Source organism: Sitophilus oryzae, unplaced genomic scaffold (assembly GCF_002938485.1).
Source record: "Sitophilus oryzae breed Bouriz unplaced genomic scaffold, Soryzae_2.0 scaffold_1307_pilon_pilon, whole genome shotgun sequence".
In the NCBI taxonomy this organism is placed as follows: Eukaryota; Metazoa; Arthropoda; class Insecta; order Coleoptera; family Curculionidae; genus Sitophilus; species Sitophilus oryzae.
The window spans coordinates 2,521,761-2,545,887 of record NW_022145957.1 but is presented as its reverse complement, the minus strand read 5'-3'; the positions used below and the strand labels follow the sequence as shown (position 1 = coordinate 2,545,887).

Genomic DNA, 24,127 nt, shown 5'->3' with positions numbered 1-24,127 from the left:
CTTACCACACTAAAATCACTGAAACTTCCGCGGCTGACAACGAAAACTGAAAAATATAACAGCACTTTTTGTTTTGAACCTGCATATCAAAATTACGCTGTACTATTGTTATATTTTTGTTTTTGAAATAATATAAACTATAACTGAATTGTCTAATTACTAATTATAACTTCTGAATTTTAATATTTTAACTGTCTCTGACTCACTAACTTTTTGTTATCAAGATGACATTTTACAGCGCTTTCAGATGGGGCGGACCGTCCGTTCTGTTTTTTTAAGATAGCCGTCTGACGAACTCCGTCGGACGGAGCATACGCACCCATGTGAAATTGTTCATATAAACTCATGGTACTTGCTCGAAGTAGCGGACGGTCCGTCGCGGACGCTCCGCTCCATCTGAAAGCGCTGTTAAATGGCAACTGACATATATGTCATAATATTTTAATTTTAAATATGTATGTAATATAATTTAACTTAATATATGCAACTTTATGCTAAGAAAACATTTATACATTCACAGAATACAACAAAATCTAATAATATAGTTTGAAAACAATGAAAATTGAATTAAAATTAAAAAAAGTTAAGCGTGACCCCTTGTGTCAAAATTAGATGATTAAATTTTCGCAATTTTTCCACCATTTGATGACCGGTGGCACCTTTAGTGTTTGTTCACACGGTTCGTCTTTTACTTCCGTTTATAGCTATTAAGGAAAAAGTTCTAAAGGGGAATGTTTTGTGATCTTTATAAAACAATTCGCATTTGACATATTATTAAATAATATTTAAGGTATCCTGGGAAACTGAAAGCGTGGAGTCTTATGCTGGAGGAGATTTATCTAACGAAACAGTATTACAGAATATGGCTGCCAGATTAGATTTTGTACGATCTCGAATAATATATTTAAAAGAAGCTTTTAAAAATCATTCAATTATAGAAAATTTTGCAGTAAGATAGTTGGTCAGAATAAACAGAAATAATTCTAACTTAAATTTGTTAATTTTAGATACTTAAGGACTTACTATTAGTATATGAAAACTCTAGTTATTTAGACAAACTATTAGGAACATCATTTTTCAGTTTGAAGAGCAAACATTTTCAGGTATCTGACATTAAGAACTTCTATAACATAGTTAAGTTTGAATAATAGTTAACTTTACCAGTTTGACGGTTTTAGGCTTTATTAACCCAAGCGAAAGAAAGAGCTAAACAACAAAATATAGAACTTAGGGGCAGATTGTTTTCAAGTGATGAAAAGCGGTTAAGCGGGACGAAAATAAAGGTGGCAGAGTCTGACAACATTAAAAAAATGATTAAGTTGGAGAATAAAATTAATTCAGAAATTGAAAAGAAAGAAGGGAATAAAGAAACGACAGGTAATTGCTTCGGATCAAATTTAATTTTATTATTTCTGCTATATAAAAATTTCTACTAATACTGAAAAAATATTTTAATGTGTAGGAAACACATTCACTTAGCAGTGACACTATTGCAATTTATTGAAAATGGCTGTAAAATAGTTGGCGGTGTAGCGTGCGGTAGATCTCGGTCAAAAATCGAGGGAAATAATGGAATAACTTTTCGCTAGTAAGTGACTACGTGTAGTAGACCGATCATTTATGAAATTCACTTAAGATTAACTAATTATATATTTTTTCTTGTATTTTTGCTTTTACTTACTTGTCAAAAATTTGATGTCAAAGGATTTAGATACGTCAATTTGACTTACTGCTTCAGCAGCGTATCGGATGTTTGTGTTAATAAATAATTATTATAACTTATCTATTTTTATTAGAATTATATTTTTTATAGCAATTTTAGTAACTACCAACATTTATTGACAACGTAAAATAAAACAACAAATTATTGAGTCTACCCTACATTATACAAGGTGTCCCAGAAATAAGTGCAAGTATTTTAACTGGTAGTATAGTTCGACCCCAGAAATACGCCTATTTTTTTGGATTTTTTTTTGGTTTTTAGTTAAAAACATAATTTCTTGATAATATGGCAACATAGGTAGTAGATTAAATTTACAAGAAAAAAAAATCCAGAAAAGATCCAGTGGTTCTCAAAATTTGAGCAAAAAATATTTTTTTTTTGGAAATTTTCAAAGTAAAATAACTCCGTTATTTTGGACTTATTTGAGAAACCATAAAGAGAAAATATGTTTCTTTTATCGATATCTACCACCCCTTAAAATACTTGCACTTATTTCTGGGACACCCTGTATTTTTACACGTTTTGAATAAAATTAGAACGGCACTGATAAACCGGAATTTAAGTCGGCCATTTTAGAGTCCCGTCGCGATCGATCTAAGATTTTTGATATGCTCCTTCCTTAATCTTTTTATTCAAAGATATTGACCAAGCTTTTTGGTTTTAGCTACTACTCCTTTAACTCCAGATAGCGTTGTTGACGTTTCTTATATTTCCCAAGAAAATTTATGTATAGAACTTTTATCTACGTTAAAGGTTAGAATGGATTTAGCATATGCAGAAATCATTAGCAAGATAGGTGGTACACAAGCTTTAAGCGTATTGACCAAGGTAATGATTGTAAAAATTAAGTGGAAGCATACGTATTACGTAAATATTTTACTTAAATATTTTTAGGCAACGGATAATTTTGCTACTCCAGCTAATTCGACACCTTTACCTAGTTGTCCCACTACCCCAGAGGATTCATTTTCAATTCTTAGTCCATTAAAACCAAAAAAATGTTTAACGGTACAAACAGATGATCGGCCCTCCCTAACTGTGCATAAACTCCAAACTGGAGAGAATGAGTGGTATAATGTAATAGATGAAGCCCCATTGACGCATCACTATTATAGCAGTAAATTTGATCCAACCGATTACCAAAAGTACGATTCGTTATCTGATCTGTCCGACAATTAGAATATATGATTTTGACAGACAAAACATTCAAAAAATATCAGAAAAACAATCTATTTAAGAAATAATATGATAGAATACTGTCAGTAATGTCATATATTCATTCGTCAGATGAATACATGCTTAGTTATTAAACTACTTATAACTAGAGGGTTGAGAAGCCAATCAGTGTAAGTCATTCAACAATTGCATCGAGATAATGAGGTTTAAAAACAGTTTTTATAAGTGTTACAACTTTGATTTATATTTTAAAAATTCATTATTTACTATCCTCAAATTGACTCTCATTTTTTTAAATCCTGTTTTTTAAATTTCATTATCTCAGTGCAATTGTTGATTGACTTAGTGATTGGCTTCTGTTTAGAAGAGGGTTTCCTCCAATTATACATACATATTTACATAAAGTAATCGCAAAATAATTTCCGATGCACGTGATCAACTTTGAGTGACAAGAGATGACGACAGCGCTGCCAGATTGTGATGGATTTATGAAATGAATCTTAATGTAAAATTGGGAAACAATATATTTATTATATAATTTTTTAAGATTTTTACGTGTTATTTTTAATTTAATAATTCATATTTTAGTAATTAATTTATTTATTAACAGTAGTCACCAACACTAGTAAAAATATTTCAATTTAAGGCAGCAGCTACTCCCTACAAATCGAAATCACTAGAAATAACTTTGAAAGTGACTGACTGCAGTCAAGGGTAATAAAGTACCTTTATTGTCACGTTCTCGTTCAAAATAGTTTATCAGGAAAGCTACAAGCTTTGCTTCGACTGTTTAAATGCTTCGGCATATTTTCAACACACAATTTCAAGAAATGCAATACAAAAACTCGAAAATTTAGTTTTTAAAACTACTGTTTTTAAAAAAAGACTATGAAAATCGGCAAAAAAACGAGAATTACTTCCAATGATTCATCAACAACATGATATACAAAATAATGACTGACATGATAATTGTCAAACAATAAACGACAACGATGCTGATCGCGGCGCAATGTAACCAACATGCCGATAATAAAAATCGTTTTAAACTAGTTAATTATAATAAAAAACTAGTTATTTAAATAAAAAGTGTGTGTAATTTTTGTAGGTTTAATCTAACATAAGTATATGTTACAATCATTTGCTCTATAAAGTAAAATGAAGATACTGCTTGGTATATTAAATTATTCAACAAATTTAAACATTTTTGCCAAAATTTTATTTAGTCAGGTTTATAGGTTTTAGTGTCAATTTCGATATGATTGATGACGTGCATCGGAAAATGTTATGCGATTACCGTATTATAAAGACCTATATAAAGTCTACTAAAGCTTACGTCATTAACTATTTGTAATATGCAGTACCGCCACATTTTTCAGAAAATATAAATAATGGTAGTAGAGGAAAATCCAACTATGTCAAGTACACATTAGACACTATTAGAGCTTAAAAAGACTAAGGAACGAGCCTAATACTATTTTCCTATAAATTATACTAAATAAACTTTTAGTTAACGTCATTAACCTCGACCGGCACAGCGTTGTCGAGATATTTTCCTTAAATCAAAATACTTATGAAATATGAAACAAAAGTGAATTAATTATAAAATGTAAATATTTATTATTAAACATTATTTCAAAGCTTTATTTTCTTGTATTTAAAAACAATTCAATATTGCTTACTTGCACACGGAAAAAACGATGATTGTACACTCATCATTTAAAACGATAAATGTCTAGAAAAGCGTTTTTTAATACAAATTACGCATGGACTCTTTTTATCGTTTTTCCCATTTTTAAATGCCTATTTCTATGTGACCGCTATCAATATTCCCGTTTATTTAGGTACCAAAAGGGGTAGAGGTTTTTAAGACGGAAAATATTATGCATTAAAACCAAATTCGCAAAAAATGGACTTTCGTCTTTTTTCCCGTGTGCTCTTCATTTATAAATCATCAGAAGAAGAAAAAATAAAATTCGGTACCTACTTACAGCCACTCTAAAGATTAATAATTATGAATATTTGAACACATCAAGAATATTTTCCTTTCTAATAAATATTCTGAGTCAATGACATCTACTAGAATCACTAGAGATGGAGATTTCATTACTTGTTCCCTGTTATCGGTTGTGTCTTCGGTATCTAATGGAATTCTTTCACATTACAGGGGTAATAGATTCCAGTGCTTTCCAGGTTTGCTTCCAGATGCTTGGCAAAAAGTTCTAATAGGGATGCCGATGAGTTCTTAAACACTAACAACGGCTGTTACGCTACTTTGGCATTATAAGCTGGTGTAAAAACAACAATTTTCGACTTCAAGGTCTGCTAGTAAAAAGTTTAACCTTAAAATATCACAATTCACTCAAAATCGTACAAAACTAAACTGTCAAAATAAATCACAATGTCATTAAATAAATAAATGTGTGGCAATTTGACATATTTCACATCAGGGTCCAGTTAATCAGCCCCCCAGCGTCGAATATATCCATGGTTGGCAATAATGAATTTAATTGACATAACTAAAAGTTTATTTGGTATAATTTATACCGGCGTTTTTGAAAAGTGGCTCATCCCTATATAACTTTTTATTTTTTTCTGATAAAAAAACAGATTTGGTATGTTAGTATATGACATAAATTAGGATTGATTGACGTGTTCAATTGTTTTCGGTCACTTCCTGTTTCGCCGGAAATGACTGCAAATTTTGATTTTTAAATGGCACCCCCGGTATTTTTTACTTTATTTGATAGACACTCATATACATAGCATGACATATCATATGTTAACTTTTGACATTTTCGATTAAAAAAGCCGTATTTTAAATTTCAATCTAAAGTGCCATGGGTGTGTTAAAAACTCTAATTTTTAATCATGGACTAAGACATTTGATCTCCTAATGTTTTCCGTGTCTTGTCCTGTTAAAAACTGCCCATAAAGGCCGGTTAAAAGATGAAAAACGAACAGAATCTATAAATGAACTACTTATCTTTTTATTCTTACATATTTGTATTTATTTAACAGATTGTCAAACCATGGTAAGAAACTATGGTTCCCGAAAAATATCGGTAAAGTACGGAACAGTTAAAAAAAGGGATAAAATAATAGAAATGTGAAATATAGACTTTTTTAAAATTTCAATATCTTTATTACAGAATGCTTCTTTCCTGCTTTATTCATCTTTTCGATGGAGTTTAATATTAAAAAATACATTTCAAGACACTTCAGACGGTTTATAAGTTTTTTCTATGATCTGCGACACAAATAAACTAGTGATGGGATCACTCGAGTGAAAAATACTCGATCATCCGAGTATTCATATCCTCGGTATGTCTCGAGTATTTTTGTCGATCCTCCAGGATTACTCGGCACGCAACAAACATCGGTTGTGGAGTACCGTCCTCGCTGCTCGCGACGATACAGGCGATTTTACGATTTATGCTGAAACCTTTTATAGAGGACAGAGGATAACCGTTTAATCGTAATAATAGTCGGTTTTCAGAGTAGTAACCTGCATTTTTGAATAGAAATGCATTACTTTTTTTTTACTATTAATTATAATATTTATTTAAATTATAAAGATTTTTTCTCCATACTTTATATTTTAAGATTTATAGTTTTTTAACCATTGATATAATAATAAAATGTTGTTTTTTCTGTGTAATTCAGAATTGAAACATCGAAAATTCATAATACGTCAGTTTTCGACTTTCAAAATTCTATTTGACAAAACCACAGTTGTTTATTTGGGCTAAGGCTTTGAAAATTTAGCTTTTTTTGCATTTTTAATTTTCAATTTACGTGTTTTCTTGTAAAAAAACTATATTCTTATGAAAGTATAATCGAAATTTAGTGTGATTGAACGTAGATATAAAGTGAATAATTTACGGAATTTGCCAACAAGAACAATAACAATATTGCTTTATATTTTATTTCATTTTTTTCTCAAACAGTTTTTAAAGCGATAGATGACTCGTTGTAAGCCTTAAGCTCGGCCTTAAGTAAAATTTTATTAGTTAATATTTTTCTATTATGAGGATTCACAAGAGAAAGAGGTTGAAAATCCGAAACAATCATCATTAACAATTTTTTTTCGATTATTAGTTAAGCTGTGCCCAAATAATACAGTTGGTAAATTCAATTTTAAAACTGGATATTATGTCGCACAAAAACTTAAATACAATACTACTACAATTTATTAGGTACTGCAGTTTATTTTCTGTGAAAGTACGCTATTAAAAAGTAAAACAAAATATATTTTTTATCTCAATGACCGACCGCCGACAAATAAACAATAAATAAGAGCCCTTTTTAAAAAGCCGCACGTATTTCCTAGAATTAATTGGTTTTATTTAGCCTGAAAGTGTGCTGAAAGGTTGCCAGATTAGCCTCAAAGTCCGAGTTAAGAAACAAGATCAGCACAATTTAAAGCAAAACCTATGAAAATTTTATTTCCCACATGAAATTATACACGAACATATTAAAAATTATTAAAAAAGTGTTTAAAATAATTAGTATTTATTTTTATTACAATATTATTTAAGTCATTCAAGTACATGGCAACAGTGTGTTAAAAACAGCAAGCAAAATCATTCACACCCAGCGGCGAGTATTATTCAGGTTTCGATCGAGATATTATACAGAGAAAATTTTATGACCGAGGATTCCTCGGATGATCATCCGATTACTGGAATCCTCGAGGATCAATACTCAGGATTAATACTCGAGGATCAATACTCGAGGATTGAATTCATCCGATTTTTCCCAACACTAAAATAAACCCAATCAAGGACTACGGACTAACTAGAAAAAAACAGTGTGTTTTGTGATAATAAAAATTTTAGGCAATTTATAGAAACGGAACAGAAAACGATAACCAAGGTAGAACGGAATACAGTCTCTGTTGTTTCAGTGGCTTATCTGTATTTTTGTTATTAATTATTTATATTAATTTACATTTCTCGTAGAAATATATATTTCTTAACAATTTTAATTACTAATATTTGTTGACTGGACGTAAAATAAAACCAAATTGTTGAGTTTACCCAACTTTATACAATTTTAACATGTTTTAAAAAAAATCGAAGGCCACGGATAAACCGGAATTTAAGCTTTATTAAAGTATTTTAAGCTTCCTTCAGAACCTCGCAATTAGTGGAATAAATTAGTGGTTTCAATTACACTTTATGTTTTTTAGTTTACGATCATTTTCACTGTTTAAAAAAACACAATTAAAATTAATATAATATCCTGGCAACAGCTTGCGTTAGTCAGTTGTATCCATAGAGAAAGCCTAACATTTAGTTCAAGTAACATTATTCAAGTAAATTGATTCATGAAAGAACCAATTTACTCGAATAAATGGATTTAAGTTAAAATGACAAAGAGGATATAACAAAAACACAAAAAAAACTATAAGAAACCATCTTTATTGAACTGAATATAGTAGTATATATTAATATAGTAAAATTTATCTAGATCTGTAAGAATTAGGGCAACCTATTTTACAATTAATTAACAATCTCAAAGGAAGGGAAACTATCTTGGTTTATACTATGTAACACGTGTTAACACTTACTATTTGATCCTTCGGAAACAAAAGCATTTGGGCATCATTTTGGTAATGCTTACAGCCAGTAACACAACACTTAACAACCATTGTCTATAGATAAAAAAAATATGAAAAAACACAAGAACAGAGCCGTATACAAATCGAAAACAAATTTAAAACACGATCTACGGATAACGGGCAAAATAAAAATATAAATTGACAACTGTTGATAGGTTAAATTTTACATTTGACGGTAAAAACCAGGTAAAAACAGGTAAAAATTTAAATTTTGTTGCTAATTGCGCCCCCTCGTGTGTCTATTACTGGACTATCGGCTACAACCTGTCACGTCCATAAGAGTTTCCTAGGCATGTTTCTAACTACAATTCCTCTTGACGGGAGATAATAGGCCAAAATAATATTTCTCGTAAAATTTTAAGTAATTAATGGAAAAGTTAAAAGTTTGATAACTTTTTCTACTAATTGAAAATGTCTACCGCTAATGTGACGTTCTGAATGCTTACATTGAAATTAAAGGAACAAATTTCTGCGCTAATTGAAATCACTAATTTATTCCACTAATTGCGAGTGTCTGAATGAAGCTTTAGTGTATGCTTCTTCCTTAGTCTTTTTATTCAATGAGTAGCAATGTAATCAGGGACAAAACAGTAATTAACGACGTAGGCGTAACATTATTTGGTTTTATCCATAGAATAATTTTAGGCTCAAACTTTTTTTTCAGATTTATTAAGGCTGTTATGAGGGAATACAAACTTCTCAAAGAATCTTTACCAGACAACGTTTGGGTACGTTCATATAGCAATAGAATAGATCTCTTAAGTGTTATGATTCAAGGTCCAGCTAAAACACCTTATGAAGATGGGTTGTTCTTGTTTGATGTTCAGTTAGGTGTTGATTACCCTAGATCTCCTCCATTAGTTCACTATATTAGTTATAGTTCGGAAAGGTTGAATCCTAATTTATATGTTGAAGGTATACAATGACATTTTCTCTATATTTTAGATAAAAACATTATTAGTAGAAAATTAAAGCTAATTTCCTTTTGGTTTTGATTTTTTGGTAACATTTATCAATAATGATCAATGAAAAATATTTCTATTTACTAAAGTTAATGTTTTATACTGTTACGTTTTTTCGTCGGTTCCGTGTGGATAGAAAGTCACAATTTATTTAAACACTATTTATTTAACACTAATTAACAAAAATAATAACGATAAAAGACTTATAGAACTATTTACAAACGATTTATAACTAAGAATTTATTTTGAATTTTAGCGCGTCAACTGTATATTTATAACTGTCTGAAGGAATTTGCATAAATCGTTCAGTTAGGAGAGCAGAAGCGTAGTGCGCAAGCGTGGATTTTGAATTATCGATCAGATAACTAGACCAATAAGAGATTAGATACTAGCATTATCTATACAGGGTGAGTCTTAAATAAGTGCAAATATTTTTAGGGTAGTATATTTCGACCCCAGAAACACGATTACTAGTTTTTTCTGCGAAAATTTATATTTGAAACTTTGTTTTTGGAAATATTAGTTTTTAGTTAAAAACATAATTTCTTGATAATATGGCAACATAGGTAATAGATTAAATTTACAAGAAAGATAGCCCGAAAAAGATCCAGTGGTCCTCAAAATTTAAGCAAAATTTTTTTTTTATGGAAATTTTCAAACTAAAATAACTCGGTTATTTTAGATTTATTTAAAAAACGATAAAGAGAATATATGGATCGAGATCTACCAGCCCTGAAAATATTTGTACTTACCCTGTATATATTGTACTCACCCTGTATATATTGTTACGGATTCCGTGGGTCCACTAATTTAAACTCACGATAAAATACTTAACAATTTATTATCTCACTTTATACACACAATAACTAAGTATTTATAAAATTCCTTCACCAAATTGTCCGATTCGTAATAATGTAAAGCGCGGTATATTCAAACTTCAAAAACTGCCAACTGTCAAAGCGCGGGCCTTATATAGCCCCTGGCAAGTGTTTCTGGAACGTTCTAAAGAATTCTGTAATTTTCTTTTACTTTCTGGCGAATTCGCCAGGTTCCTAAATGCACGTTGCGGTTATGTAGCAGTAATGTAGTTCTGCAACCAGTAATACAGTTTAGCGCTACATACACCTTGACATTTTAATAAAAGATTAATTTGAACTACTTTTCTTCATCTAACTGTATACCTTCAAAATTACTAAGTGTTAGATTAAGGTTAGATTTTTGAAATTGGATATTGACCTATACCACTATGACATTTACCGATCTATATTTCATATAAATTAAACTTTTAGTTACGTAATCGAGGGCGCGATTTTTACATTTATTGTTACCAACCATGGACATATTCTGCACCGGTCTGACTAAAATTTAAATTTTGCGCTGGGATTCAGGTGGTAGCTCTGCTGTAAAAAAATGTCAAGTTGCAGCATTTATTTATTTATTTCCTGACATTGTCATTCGTTTTGGCACTTTAGTTTTGTATTACGAATTTTGGTTTAAATCAAAGACATTATAAAGATAGACCGAACATCTCATTCATAAATACTCGTTGGAAGTGTATCAAACATTCCAATGTGTCAAACAAGGACAGCAGAGACAGAGAAGTCTAAAATTTCCGACCCCGGCAACTAGGCGCATTTGGATTGTTCTGATAGGCCATTGGCGTATCGTTTTTGGAAGGAATTTAATTAGTAAAGTAAAAGTAAAGTAATTAGTAGTAACATTTTTACTCCATATTAATATACTACATTAACACTTTTTCGTCAAATGAGTTTTGTTATAAGGTCTAATATAATAATATAATTAATATCCCATATATACTTATGTTGAAACGTTAGTAGGTAGTTTTCGAAAATCGCTCCAACGTCGATTTTCAATTTAAACTTTTCAGTTACTTCTATATAAACTTTCAGTTACTTTTGAATATTTACAGGGTGACTCAAGTTTCTGAAACAGTTCTATATTAGGTTTTGTGGTTGGTGACTTTTCTTTCAATTTTTTTTCAGAATATGGAGGCAATGGTAAAGCACATTTTGGACATTTTTGTAAACATAGGTGGCCGGAACATATTTTCAAACTAAAGTTGTAGATTTGCCATTAAATTTCCACTCCAGAAATACCTAGGGTTGCCACCTGTCCTTTTTGAAAAGGACAGTCCTTTTGGAATAACTTGTCCTTTTGACTTTTTTTGACTTAAAAAGTCATTTTTATTTACGTGTTTTCCCTGAGAAAATTACCTACAGCAAACAGAAATATTCTTTTCGTCCAAATTTAATTAGAGATGTTATAAAACTTATAAATAAATTTTTCTTGTTTAGAATAGGCAACATTATTTAGACCTTCCCGTTTAATCTCAAATGATAGTTTAGGTTTTAGTTTTACCTTTTTTGATCTTAAAAAGAACTTTTCAAAATTAGTAATTAGTAACGATTTAGTTAGTTCGCAATCGATAGCTTCCTGTGAAGTACTGTGTAATAGTTGTTTAATCTTATATTATTAATAACTTCCTATACCTAAAATGAATATTTAATGAGAAAATTGTGTTTTTTTGAAAATATAAGACAAGATTTGACTCTTTCGGTCTTCTTCTTGTATTAGGATGGCTCTGATACTAGGCAATTACCTTTTAGTCTCTCAATAGAAGGCATTTATCATTAAAAGTATCAAATCTGTGTGCTACAGTATGGGATTTCTGTCGCATAATAATGAATATTACATTTATTTACAAACCCATTACTTTTAAAGGTAGCTTCATCAGACAATCAAATTTTAGTTAAATGTCTCAATCTTCATGAACTGTATTAAGCATATATATTGCGGTTTGAATCACCCTGTATGTTGACAAAAATATTTTGAAAATGTGCGTTACAATGGCCCCCATCTTATGAAAAAATTTGAAATAAAAATCACAAACCAAAAACGTAATAGGTAAAAAAGCTTTTTTGGAGGCCTGGGTCACTCTGTATATAGGTATGTATAAAACTAGTAGCCTAAAAATTATTTACAGTTCGTCCCATTCTAAAAAAAAGGTAAATACACCGTACAAATAACTCTAGGAAGAGGTATTTGTACGGTGGTAAAAAATTGTCTAAACAAGGCCGAAGGGAGGCCTTATACAATAAAGCAGTAAAATGTAAAAAAGGTCGGGTAAACACCTTTGTTTATTTGTTGAGCAAAATTCCTTTAGAATATCGTATATAATGACCAAAATATGGTAAGCTAACGTAGTACGTTAAGCTAAACGTAGTACGCTACTATAACGGATCAAGGGCCGTCGCGAGTGTTGGTGGGACGGACGGCTCATTTTCATTCTGGAAGACTAGCAGCTGCGTTGCCAATAGTTCTAGACGTTTCAGCACATTAAACAGTAAACATGTCCTTTAATAGTAAAGTATATATCCTCTGGTTAATAACATATTATTACGCATGCTTCTTTAAAAATAAACTATTAATTTAATTAAGAAATTGAGATTTATTGATATCCGGTGAAGGTTTTAAAGTCACCTTTTCTGCAAATCAAACTAAGTAGATAGGCGCAAATTTGAGATGTGGCAATGTCGCCTTCTCTATCTCAGTTGGTTTTTACAGTACGTAGTCAACCTCCGATTATTTGATCGGGTTAAAATGCACAATGTGATATCTGTTCTTACTAAATCTATGTGTACAAGATAGCTTAATAGCCGTAAAAAACTCGTCGCAACTTTATTAGAATATTTTGAACGAGAAAGCGGTATTAATAACTCTTTATGTCCCTTAAGTGCTGTTAAGAAGGTGAGTTTTGTTGATGTAAATAATAACTGTTTATATGTTTATAATTAATTTGTTGTTGTTTCCTAAAATATTTTTATTAAAAGAAAATATATAAAAGTGGACAACGCTGTGCCGGTCAAGCTTAATCACGTGACTAAAAGTTTATTTGGTATGAACTATATTTTGTCACTCTTCTGATCTCCAAATTACGTTCTTCAGTTCTATCCATTTCAAAATGTTTAACTTGGACACTGGACGAGGGTTCAATAGCTCTACAATGACTTAGAGCCCTTTGTCAATGACTTATTATTGCTTAATACAAAATACAAAGAAACATGGCTATAACAACATCACCATTTGCTATATGAATCCTGTCAAAATTTCAGACCGCTGAACAACATTTTAGATTGTTCTTTTTGTACTGCTTTCCAATTAAACCAAATAAATTTATTTTGATTCTTCTAGTGTACCGTTTCTTATTTATGAAATAATAAGATAAAACCATCTATAGACAAATTAATTTTATTACTATTTATAAGTATTGATTAAGCCCATTCATTTCTTAATTGAAATAAACTTATTATTTTAGGCAAAGTATGTATATCTCTTCTTGGTACATGGGTAGGTAAAGGAACAGAAGTTTGGGGACCCGAGAGTACATTATTGCAATTGATAGTTTCAATTCAAGGCCTTATTCTCGTATCAGAGCCATACTACAATGAAGCTGGTTATGATAAACAAACTGATACGCAACAAGTACATATAAAAACGTTTGTTTGGTGCAAAAAAATGAATTCTTATATTTTAGGGATATGAAAATTCTAGAACTTACAATGAACTTGTGATATTAAAATTAGTACAGAGCATGACAGAACTGCTCTCTAACCCTCCAGATGTATTTAAAACTGAAATTCTGAGACATTTTACACAAAATGGTGAAAAACTGTGTCAACGTTTAGAGAAATATTGTGATAGCTTGGTAAGTACACTAACCAACAAAATAAAACACTAATTCACCACAATACACCAAATTAAAAGTAGTTATTAATTTATTATGAAATTGAGTTATGAATTATATTATGAAATTAATAAATTAAAACTAGTTATTAACTAGTTTTCATTTATTAATTAATTAAAACTAGTTATTAACTAGTTTTAATCATCTGCTAATTGTCTAACATGGTTAGAGAAACGCGCGTCCAGTTCAAAAGTAAAGTGTTTTGGTGTATTGTGGTGAATTAGAGTTTTATTTTGCTGTTGCAGCACCAAAGGTTCCGACCCCCAAATGGAATACACCAAGACAAACATACCGAAGACCTTAAAAATTTTAACTGCTTGGTGTTAGAAGACTTTATTAGTTGAAGACTTGAAGCAAATAATGTTCTAAGTGCCAAAAAATCGGTTTTTCATATTTTATTTGTAAAATGTCCATAACCAACAACATAATAAGAGCTAAGTAATATAAAGTATAAAGAGCTTAAATTGTATTGTTTTTGGTGTTTCAAAAAACATGTGCCATCTCTCGTGGGAAGATTCCTCACGTAAAAATAAGATTTATTTTTCATATGAACATAGGTCCGATTCTGCTTTGTTTAGTAGCTACAATGTGTTAAAGTCTTAATAATTTTTCGTTTTATTATAATTTTCTTCCAAGTACTTTTAGTGATTCGAATGGAATTTTTAGGGTAAAAGTTACTATAAGTGCTACATATTTTAATGCTAAAAAAGTGTTGATACATTCATCAGGGACGTGCATATGAGTTATCACTGCAATATTTTTCAAAAAAAACATGTGCGCCACTAACTTTTTTTCTTTTGATATCAGAATTGTGTAGGCCGTTTAAAGCCAATTAAAAGTTATCTCTCAATATTTTGTCGAATTCGGCCTCCTTGATGAGATAAACGCAATTAATAAAATTAAAATAAAAATTAAATTAATAAATTATATATTTTACCTAATTTATTATTAAATATTATTACTATTAGTTATTATTAGTATTAGTCCAACCTAGAGCAATTTGAAATAAAAAAAAATAATAGTATTTAAGATGATTACAAAAAACCTAATTTTAAAAAGTTTTAACATCCTGTAACTCTAAAACTATGCATTTCCATACTCATGTTTATGGGAACTTTTTTTTCATATTTCTTGATGAGGAAGCAATGAGTAGATACTTATTTAAAACTCTCGCAAGTTAATGATATTCAAATTTTTTAAAGGTTGCTATTAGACTATAAAATTGCGTTTATCTCATCAAGGAGACCGAAATCGACAAAATATGAAGAGACCACTTTTAATCGGCCATTAAACGACTTACACTATTTCGCTAATAAGAGAAAAAAGCCAGCGGCGTACTTGCTTTTTTTTAGAAAAATATTCCAGTAATAACTTATATGCACATCCCTGGTGAATATGTCGATATTTGTTTGGCTTTAAAATATGTCGCATTTATAGTAACTTTTACCCTCAAAATTTCATTCAAAACGCAAAAAGCACTTGGAAGAAAATATAATAAGTCGAAAAAATATTAACACTCTGTAGCTACGAAACAAAGCAGAATCGGACCTATATCGATATGGAAAATTAATCTTATTTTTACGTGAGGAATCTCCCCACGAGAGATGGCACATATTTTTTGAAACACCCTGTATAACAAAAAATGTTGATTATCTCGAAATAATGTTTTTGGCTCTTAAAATATTATTTACTTTCGACAGTGCTCCTATTGGTCGGTTGTAAATACTTTGACACCAATTTTTATCCGATATGTTTAACTAATCGTCACCTCATCCTCACTTTTTTTAAACATTGGTTTTTAAAAACAAGTTTAGTGGGAAGTGGGCAATTTCGGGATATTTGGCGAGGAAGTTATTTTTATAAGTGTTTCTCCAATAATACATGACATGAATAAACATAAGTCTAATTAGGCTTATTTAATTCGGCATATTTTATTACTTCAATATGATAAGAGATTGTTTAAGAATTACCTCGGATTCCTCTAAGAACTCACTTTCTACTTCCTCAGTTTGAGAGTCATTTCCATGTATATTACCTAAATCACTGGTAAATTAGCTAGCTAACTATTAATCTTAAATACAAATTGAAAATGGAATTTATTATGTTTTGTATAACCAAATAATACATAACCATAACCAGGATTGTCTCTGCCATAACCAAAAATTAATAATGATACTGTGGACTGTTGATAGGAATGACAGGTCTAAATGTCAAAACCGTCAAATTTCGGAACGAACTTTCGGATGTATGTGCCAGGCTTTTTTTATTTCACAGGATAACTTCAAATTTCAGATGTCGTACCATCGGATTTCGGATGCATGAGACTCCGGCTTTAAGCTTGATTTTCATGCATCCGTTATCCGACGATACGAGGATACGATATTAATTTTATTGGTTAATTGGTTAACCGTTTCTAACCAATCGAAGTCTTTAAATTCAACCAATAAAATTAATATCGTATCATCGTATCGTCGGATAACGGATCGAAAAAATATTGTCTAGCTAGCTTGATTTTCATGCGTCCGTTATCCGTTGATACGATGGTGCGAAGGTGCTCTGATTGGCTTAACGTTTTCGCGCTACTTGTCATCCGTAAATTTTTTACTCTAGCCCGTCAACGGAAAAAGATCGTACGATAACGGACGTTTTGACACTTTTTTGACAAGTTTAACCTAACCTTAATAAAAATATAATAGTACAAGAGCCAGCAACGTCAGAAAAACGAGAATTTTAAGAAAACTGGTTCTTTAATATATCTTTTGCTATGCTCTCCTGACCAAAGTGCGGGCTGTCTGGCCGCCAGTAGACTACTGCGGTTCACTACTGCGTATCACATCTGTACAGGGTATTCCATTTTCGTGTGTTTTATGGGATTTCTCATTTATGAGTAGAGATACAATGATGCGATTTTCGCATTACTTTGCTACTTTTTTATGACTATACTATTCATATTTGGATTCGGGATATTTTACATAAGCATATCGGCCAGAATTGTGTCAGGGCCGATTTTCTTGCAGCGTTATCAAACTTTTAATTTCTTAATTTTTTTAGGATCCATTAAAACCAGAGTTTCCATTGCTTCCAGTTAGTAAAGGATTAAAACTTTCTTTAGCCACTGCATTAAAATTATTTAGGGATGTATTGATTAAGAAGACGGAGAAGTTAAATACTGAACTGAGCGACGAAAAAATCTGCTCACAATAGCAATGCAAATATTCACACAAACACATATAACAAAGCTGTCAGACGAACTATCGTTACTATGTTGTTGCATTAAGATAAAGACATTCACAATGGACTTTTTATCTGGTACTAAAATATTTGTGATACTATCTTTTCTACAAAATAGTATAGTGTTATATATTATAAAAACGAAAAAAAAAATATTTTTTGTCATTTTCTTTGTTTTGTTTTTGCATTAATAAATGTTAAGCCATTTTGTATTTACTTTTAAATCGTTCATGTTTTTGTAGAAATATTTTTGGTATTATAACTGCTTTTTTAATTTCTAGTTTTGTGAAAAATTAAAAATTTCTTTTTACTTTCTATTATATAAGATGTTGTTACTATTTTTATATTCTGTTGCATGCCAAATAAAGAATAATCCTTTATTTATATTTATTTCGATAGGAGATTTTTATTTAGTTCAAGAGAGTTGAGATTAATATTTATATTTATTCTTGCATGATAATTATTAAGCACATTTCCTATAAAAGAGCGCTCTTTGGATATTTTTTGCATTATAGTTCAATGAGCGGTTTTTGAAGTGATAGTTAAAAGACATTTTTTGCTAGGATATTTAACAAAAATAAACAAAAAGCAATCTATTAAGATATTTTTAGAATTTTCTGCGTAATCTGGTAGCAATTTTATGCTTCATTATAATTCATAATAATCATTTAAGTTAAAAAAATATTATAAATTGTAATGATAATTAAACAAATTAAAACAGTTTTAAGAAAATATTCAGCCGTCCAAGGGATAGTAGATATAACAGATTAGTATTGTGCTTTAAATAGCATATGTACTCAATTATAAGTGCACAAAGAAACATTAGTTTTGAGAAATGATCTTCCTAATTAGAATAAACAACTTGTTATTTAATTAATAAAACGTTATTGTTTATTACCCTTGTTTATAGCTATAACTATTATCAGGGGCGACAGCTTTTATAAAACCTCGTGGGTGCCCATCGAATATGTGTAAATGTAACAAATTTCCAGATAGTTACATTTGTTGTATTTATTATACCTTTTTACATATGTAACATACATAACAAAATTAGGGAAATACCATATCAATTTATGTCATTTTTGCAATTCTTATTGAGGGTAATTTGAGTTATGCAGAAAAAAACTTTTTAGTTCAGATACCAATTTGCGAAAATATTCATTATATCCATTACAATTGTGTAAGGGCAGGCAGTAAAACAGACAGATACTGTATTTTATATAGAGATTCAAAATGAATGAAGATAAAAATTGCTGAGAAGAGCTGCTAGTGGAGGGATATTGAGAAGCTTAGGGTTTCGATCGAAGAATGTATCAATTTTCTGTGATTTCTCTAAGGCTTTCGACTGTGTAAATCATAATATCTTAATTAACAAATTGCAATACTTCGGATTCAGGGGAGTGCCGCTCGAATGGCTTAAGTCAAATCTTGGCAACAGAAGCTGTGAGCAGCTTGTGAGCATTGATACGTCTGTCTTTTTACAAACGATTTATAACTAAGAATTTATTTTTAATTTTCGCGCGTCAACTGCACTGGTATATTTATAACTGCCCTCTCTAGGCCACTGCCGCCGGCTTTTATACCGACAGGTAAAAGAAATCTAGAATAGTCCAAAGATCGTTAGGCGCATAGAGAAGGTTTTCGAATGTTCTCGTATATACGCGTCCATTCTAGTGGGTCTCGATTCTTCTCGAACGAATGAATCATTGCGGTGTCTATGCGATGTTAAGGTCATCCGAGGGCGGGCCATATTGTGAGGTTAGGTCGAGTCCACACCGGCTCGCAACAGTACTATAGAACCTTTTGTACTTAATAACACCACCATTGACGTCGTGGACTCTGTGAAATTCTTAGGACTTATAGACAACTCGTTAAAATGGGACTTTCAGATCGAAGTTCTATCAAAGAAACTAAGCGCTGTCTGTTTTGCGCCAAGATCAACTTATCAACCTCTAGAATAGCCTATTATGCCCTTTTTAAGTCACATCTTGGTTATACCGTTCCATTCTGGGGTACTTGCTGCGCAACAAAATTTGATCGTATTTTCAGACTTCAAAAGAGAGCAGTTCGATATTTATTGGAACTGAACAATAGAACTCACTGCCAGAATTTCTTTTAAAATTTCAAAATACTGATTCTTCCTTCTTTATTCATTTTTGAATCCGTTTGCTTAATCCGCAAGTACATATCTGCTATTCCCGAAAGGCCATCTCATAACTATCCACTTTGGAATACGGAGCACGATCTTTATCTGCCAACCACGAGCTCAGAACTAGTTAAAGGTTCAATACTGTACAATGCCAAAAAAATGTACAATCATCTGCCTTTGAATATCAAGTCGCTTTCATTCTTTCCCGCATTTCGCAAAGCTCTGAAATCATACTTACGGGAGAGAGCTCTATATGCGGTAAACGACTTTTTTTGTTGATGTTTAATCATGAACAATTTTGAATTTTAAAATTTTGATCATCTCACAAGTCGATCATCTCACGATCATCATTTCGATCTCACGTTTTCATTTTTTCATTTCATCTTACATTTCGATCTCACGTCAAAGGTCAAGTATTTAATATTTTATAACTCTTAAAATTATATCTATTTACAATCTTCCTATTGTAAAATTTTATTGATACGCCTTTTTTTGTGTTCTGAAATTGTCCACGTATGTTCTATTTGTAATTTTAATGACTTATTTTTTTTTGAATTGTATGATTTGTATTGTAAGTATATTTTTTTGTGCTTTTGTTTGTTTTGTAAATTCTTTGTCGATGAAGCTATTTTGGCTTTTTGCCACAATAAAGCGTTATTTGTTGTTTGGTGTATCCATCAAAACTAAAAATTCTCAAAAATAAACACAATATAAACATACACAACGAGTCATATAAATGCATCCAAATCACATGGCACATTTTATACAGATTGTTAACTGGACGGTTACTTATTGGGGAACAGAATGGCAACACTGTCTCCATTCCAAATGAGTACTAAGCCAAGCTGCCGACTCGTCCCGTTGCGTCGTCTCTCGACGAGCGGGCCGAGGTTGCCATATTTCAACCATAAAGCTCTTGCCGCGAGTAATAAACAAATTAACAACCTGTATACCGTATGATCGAAAATAAACGGCGTTAAAGACCGCTGGGGAAGGACAATTGATGATAATTATGGCGAGGTCAATCTCGAGGCGTCATTTAAAACATAGAACATAAAACTTAACGCTAGTTATAGAAAAATTAAAAAATGATTGGACGTTTCGAGACACACAAATCTGTTTCCAAAAAAATATATTTTTTTGAATTTACCATTGAACTACACCATTTAAAAACATTTTTACTCAAAACAAAAATAAATTACAACCTTTTTCAGGCCAACGGTCAATCTTCTACGGGCCCAGTAAATAACGTCTAGAGACTGACCTCGCCAAACATCATCGATATCGTTATTCTCTAGCTCGTTAACGCCGTTTTTTTTCGATCGTATGGTACTTAGCCAGCTAAACTGTTAGAAAAGGATTCAGAAACACGTGCGTATGCGTCAGTTGACTGAAAGAATTGGGAAGATACGCAACCTAATGGGCGAATTCATGACAAGGCCGATTTGACTTTCCCTTGCGTCTCAAGTGTTGTATGGTAGAGACACCAATCGTTCTGCGGGCAACGCATAAAACACTTTATTTTCTCTAATTTGACCAATGAATGCGGTTACATCGAAGACAGTGTGGAACTGAAAGCGACAATGTTGCCATATTAAAATGTTTAATATCTGTAATAAGTTTGACGAAAATATCTTTGGATGAAAAATCCGCGTTTATGTATTGGAAATTTATTTATGTTAAACAGAATAAACAATAAAAATAAACATTCTTTTATATGCACTGAATATGTCGTATGATCGGAAAAAGCCGTTGAAAGCCGTGTTTGGAAATGACGATTTATTATAATATTCTGCATATGAAATAACAGCGATCTTCATGTTCAAGCTAACTCTGACGCCTTTCTTTGTTTAATTATATAATATACACACCAGAAAAATCTAGGGATATTTTATTAAAATTAAAAATAAATGTTTTGAATGAACAACCGCATATTTCTAGGCCGATTCTTTCTACTTCGATTGAAACGAAGTAGACTGTAACACTTGTTATTTCTAAATTTCGCATATTTGCAGAAGTTTTTGTGCATTTGTTGTCAAATGCACAAAAAGCACCTAGCATCAATTGTTCGAATTTAACCTGTACTAGCTATGTTTTTATGATAACTGATCAGAATTCATTCAAATAACTTTGTATAGTATTAAACAACGTTATGGAGCGTATACATCTTAACAGAAACCAAATGGTAAGGGCCGTGGGTATGCTCGAAGCTAGAATGCGCGAAATCGACGTAGCTAGAGTATTAAATACAACGCAAAGTGTAATATCGCGATTAAGTGCACGCTACCGTAAAAGTGGTAATTTTGCTGAAAGGCACACAGAGCGACATCGCATTACTACCCCTCAGCAAGATCATTTTTTATGGTGCAAGTATACACTCGGCGAGGTGACCCGAGACCGAGACGAGGCGAGTGTGGAGATACCAAGTACACGCTCGCCGAGGGGACCCGAGACGAGACAAGGCGAGTGTGTACTTGGAGCTCTCGTCTTGCCTCGGTGCCTCTCGCCTCGTCTTGGGAGCGCTCGGTCTAGAGGCGGTCTCCAACACGAGTCAAAGGAGACGAGAGCCACAGAGAAACTAAATAAAAGAGAGACACAATAGATTCTATATTTCTCTATGGCGAAAGCGTTAAGTAGGAAGTCTGACGCCTATTTTCGGTATTTAAATTATTAAAATATAAATATATAATTAATACAGTGGATAAACGACTGTAGTCAAAGTACCGAAAAATCTGTTAAGAGAACTATAAAAAATATTCCTTAATGGTCAATTTCCGGGCGGTTTAAGAAAAAAAAACACGTCTATTAAAAGCTATGCACGAAGTTTTCATTCAGTTTGATGGAAAGTCCTCAAATTCGAATATATGACTGCCAACCTAATATAAACATTCATTAGTTTCTATAAGTATCTACGTTTATTTTAATAATTGAGAAGCGATCAAACAAAACGAAATAAATCCATTTTGAGATATTAGCAAAAAACGTGTCTTTATTGGTATAAACATATCGTTATTGCGTTCTTTAAACAAAGAAACTTATAATGTACGTGAAAAATATTATGATACAGGCTTTCTATACACTGTTTTCGCTTTTTTGTCATCATTAACATAAGAATTATTAATCTAATTAAAAATTATTGATAACAACTTTTTATCCTCAGTTAAACATTTTTTTATAATCTAAAATAGTTTGTTTTAATATTACCTAAACTAGCAAATATTTTACGTTTTTATGCAGGATTATGTTTTTTTAAATTTTAAAGATCGCGCGCACTATACCTACACGGACCGGCACGGACCAGACCAGTAAAATCTACCGGTGAAGGTGACCGCGTTATTTAATAGAGTAGAGCACACTAGACCAGTACCAGTACGTACCGCCACAAGCCACGACCGTCAAAACAGGTCGTGTCGGTCAGGGACAAATATGACCGACAATTTTTATGCCTGGTCGTGCTGGTCCGACCTAATGTGCGCACCGGCGAACCAGCACACCTCCACAAACATGCAAATATTGAAGGGTTCGTCAGTATTTCGAGTACGCTAGCTGGCTCAAGTAGCATGATGTAGGTTAGATTTCATTTATTTTTGTTTGAACCTTTAAATCGTTTTAAATATGAATGATACGAGCCAAGCATTTTATATATAGAGACCAAGAAAGAAAAGATGCAATATGGGAGTCGATAGCAAAAAATAATAATCAAATTTGATTTGTGACATTCGAAAATATTGGAAAAACTTTTCTTCGAATCTTTTTAATTCAGGAAACAAATGATGAAATTACACGCACACTTTGCTTCCTCTTTTGATTTATAGGGTGAACCCAAAATCTTCTTTTTTTCTTAGCTTCCTTCTCTTCCTCCTCTTCTTCACACAACAGGGCTAAAATAATAATTTCTTCCTCTGAACTACTCATTTTCAATACTTCTATGTTGCACGCTCTAGTAGTTGAGCCTTGACAACTGTACTTTTTTCGAAACTCTCGCTTATGTTGCTGGTCTGTGGCGGTAAAGTGTGCGACGTCATGCAGGATGCAGGTTTGTGCTGTGCTGGTCCGTACTGGTCCGTGTAGGTATAGTGTGCGCGATCTTTTAATACACCTCACCTCGGCAACATAAAGTCGAAAATACAGTTTGTTTCGATCCTTGGCAGTTACGTCATCATTTTCGACGGTATATTGGTTTTCATGATTTTTTCATGACAAACACGGACAATAGAATGATAATCTGTGACGTAAAAGCCAAGTATCAAAAAACAAAGCGTATATGAGTATGCTTCTATAAAATACCAAAAATACAATGAAAACAAAAATAACCACAGGCGGATTTTTCTTTTTCTGTTTGAAACTAATATATTCAATTTGATTTTGTGGATTTCACTGGTTTTCTTTATTTTCTCGACTTTCAGGACGGTTTTAAATTGGATTTAAGAAAAAATTTTGCCCAAATTTTCCCAAAAGTGTTACTAAATTTATCTCGTTGAGCGCCTGATTGTTTTTA

The 24,127-nt window shown here is 31.6% G+C and overlaps 1 protein-coding gene across 1 annotated transcript in view; it reads left to right on the top strand.

The window, feature by feature from the left end:
- The window catches only part of LOC115874890 ((E3-independent) E2 ubiquitin-conjugating enzyme UBE2O), a 57,337-nt gene extending 39,583 nt beyond the window's left edge, over positions 1 to 17,754 (top strand). Inside the window, exons 14-22 of the mRNA XM_030890190.1 lie at positions 791 to 949; positions 1,008 to 1,103; positions 1,179 to 1,377; positions 2,388 to 2,551; positions 2,618 to 2,868; positions 9,187 to 9,437; positions 13,821 to 13,987; positions 14,040 to 14,210; positions 17,301 to 17,754. Of these exons, the coding sequence (XP_030746050.1) occupies positions 791 to 949; positions 1,008 to 1,103; positions 1,179 to 1,377; positions 2,388 to 2,551; positions 2,618 to 2,868; positions 9,187 to 9,437; positions 13,821 to 13,987; positions 14,040 to 14,210; positions 17,301 to 17,453 (1,611 nt within the window). The 3' untranslated portion in view covers positions 17,454 to 17,754. The remainder of the gene's footprint in view (positions 1 to 790; positions 950 to 1,007; positions 1,104 to 1,178; positions 1,378 to 2,387; positions 2,552 to 2,617; positions 2,869 to 9,186; positions 9,438 to 13,820; positions 13,988 to 14,039; positions 14,211 to 17,300) is intronic.
- Positions 17,755 to 24,127: the final 6,373 nt, after the last annotated feature.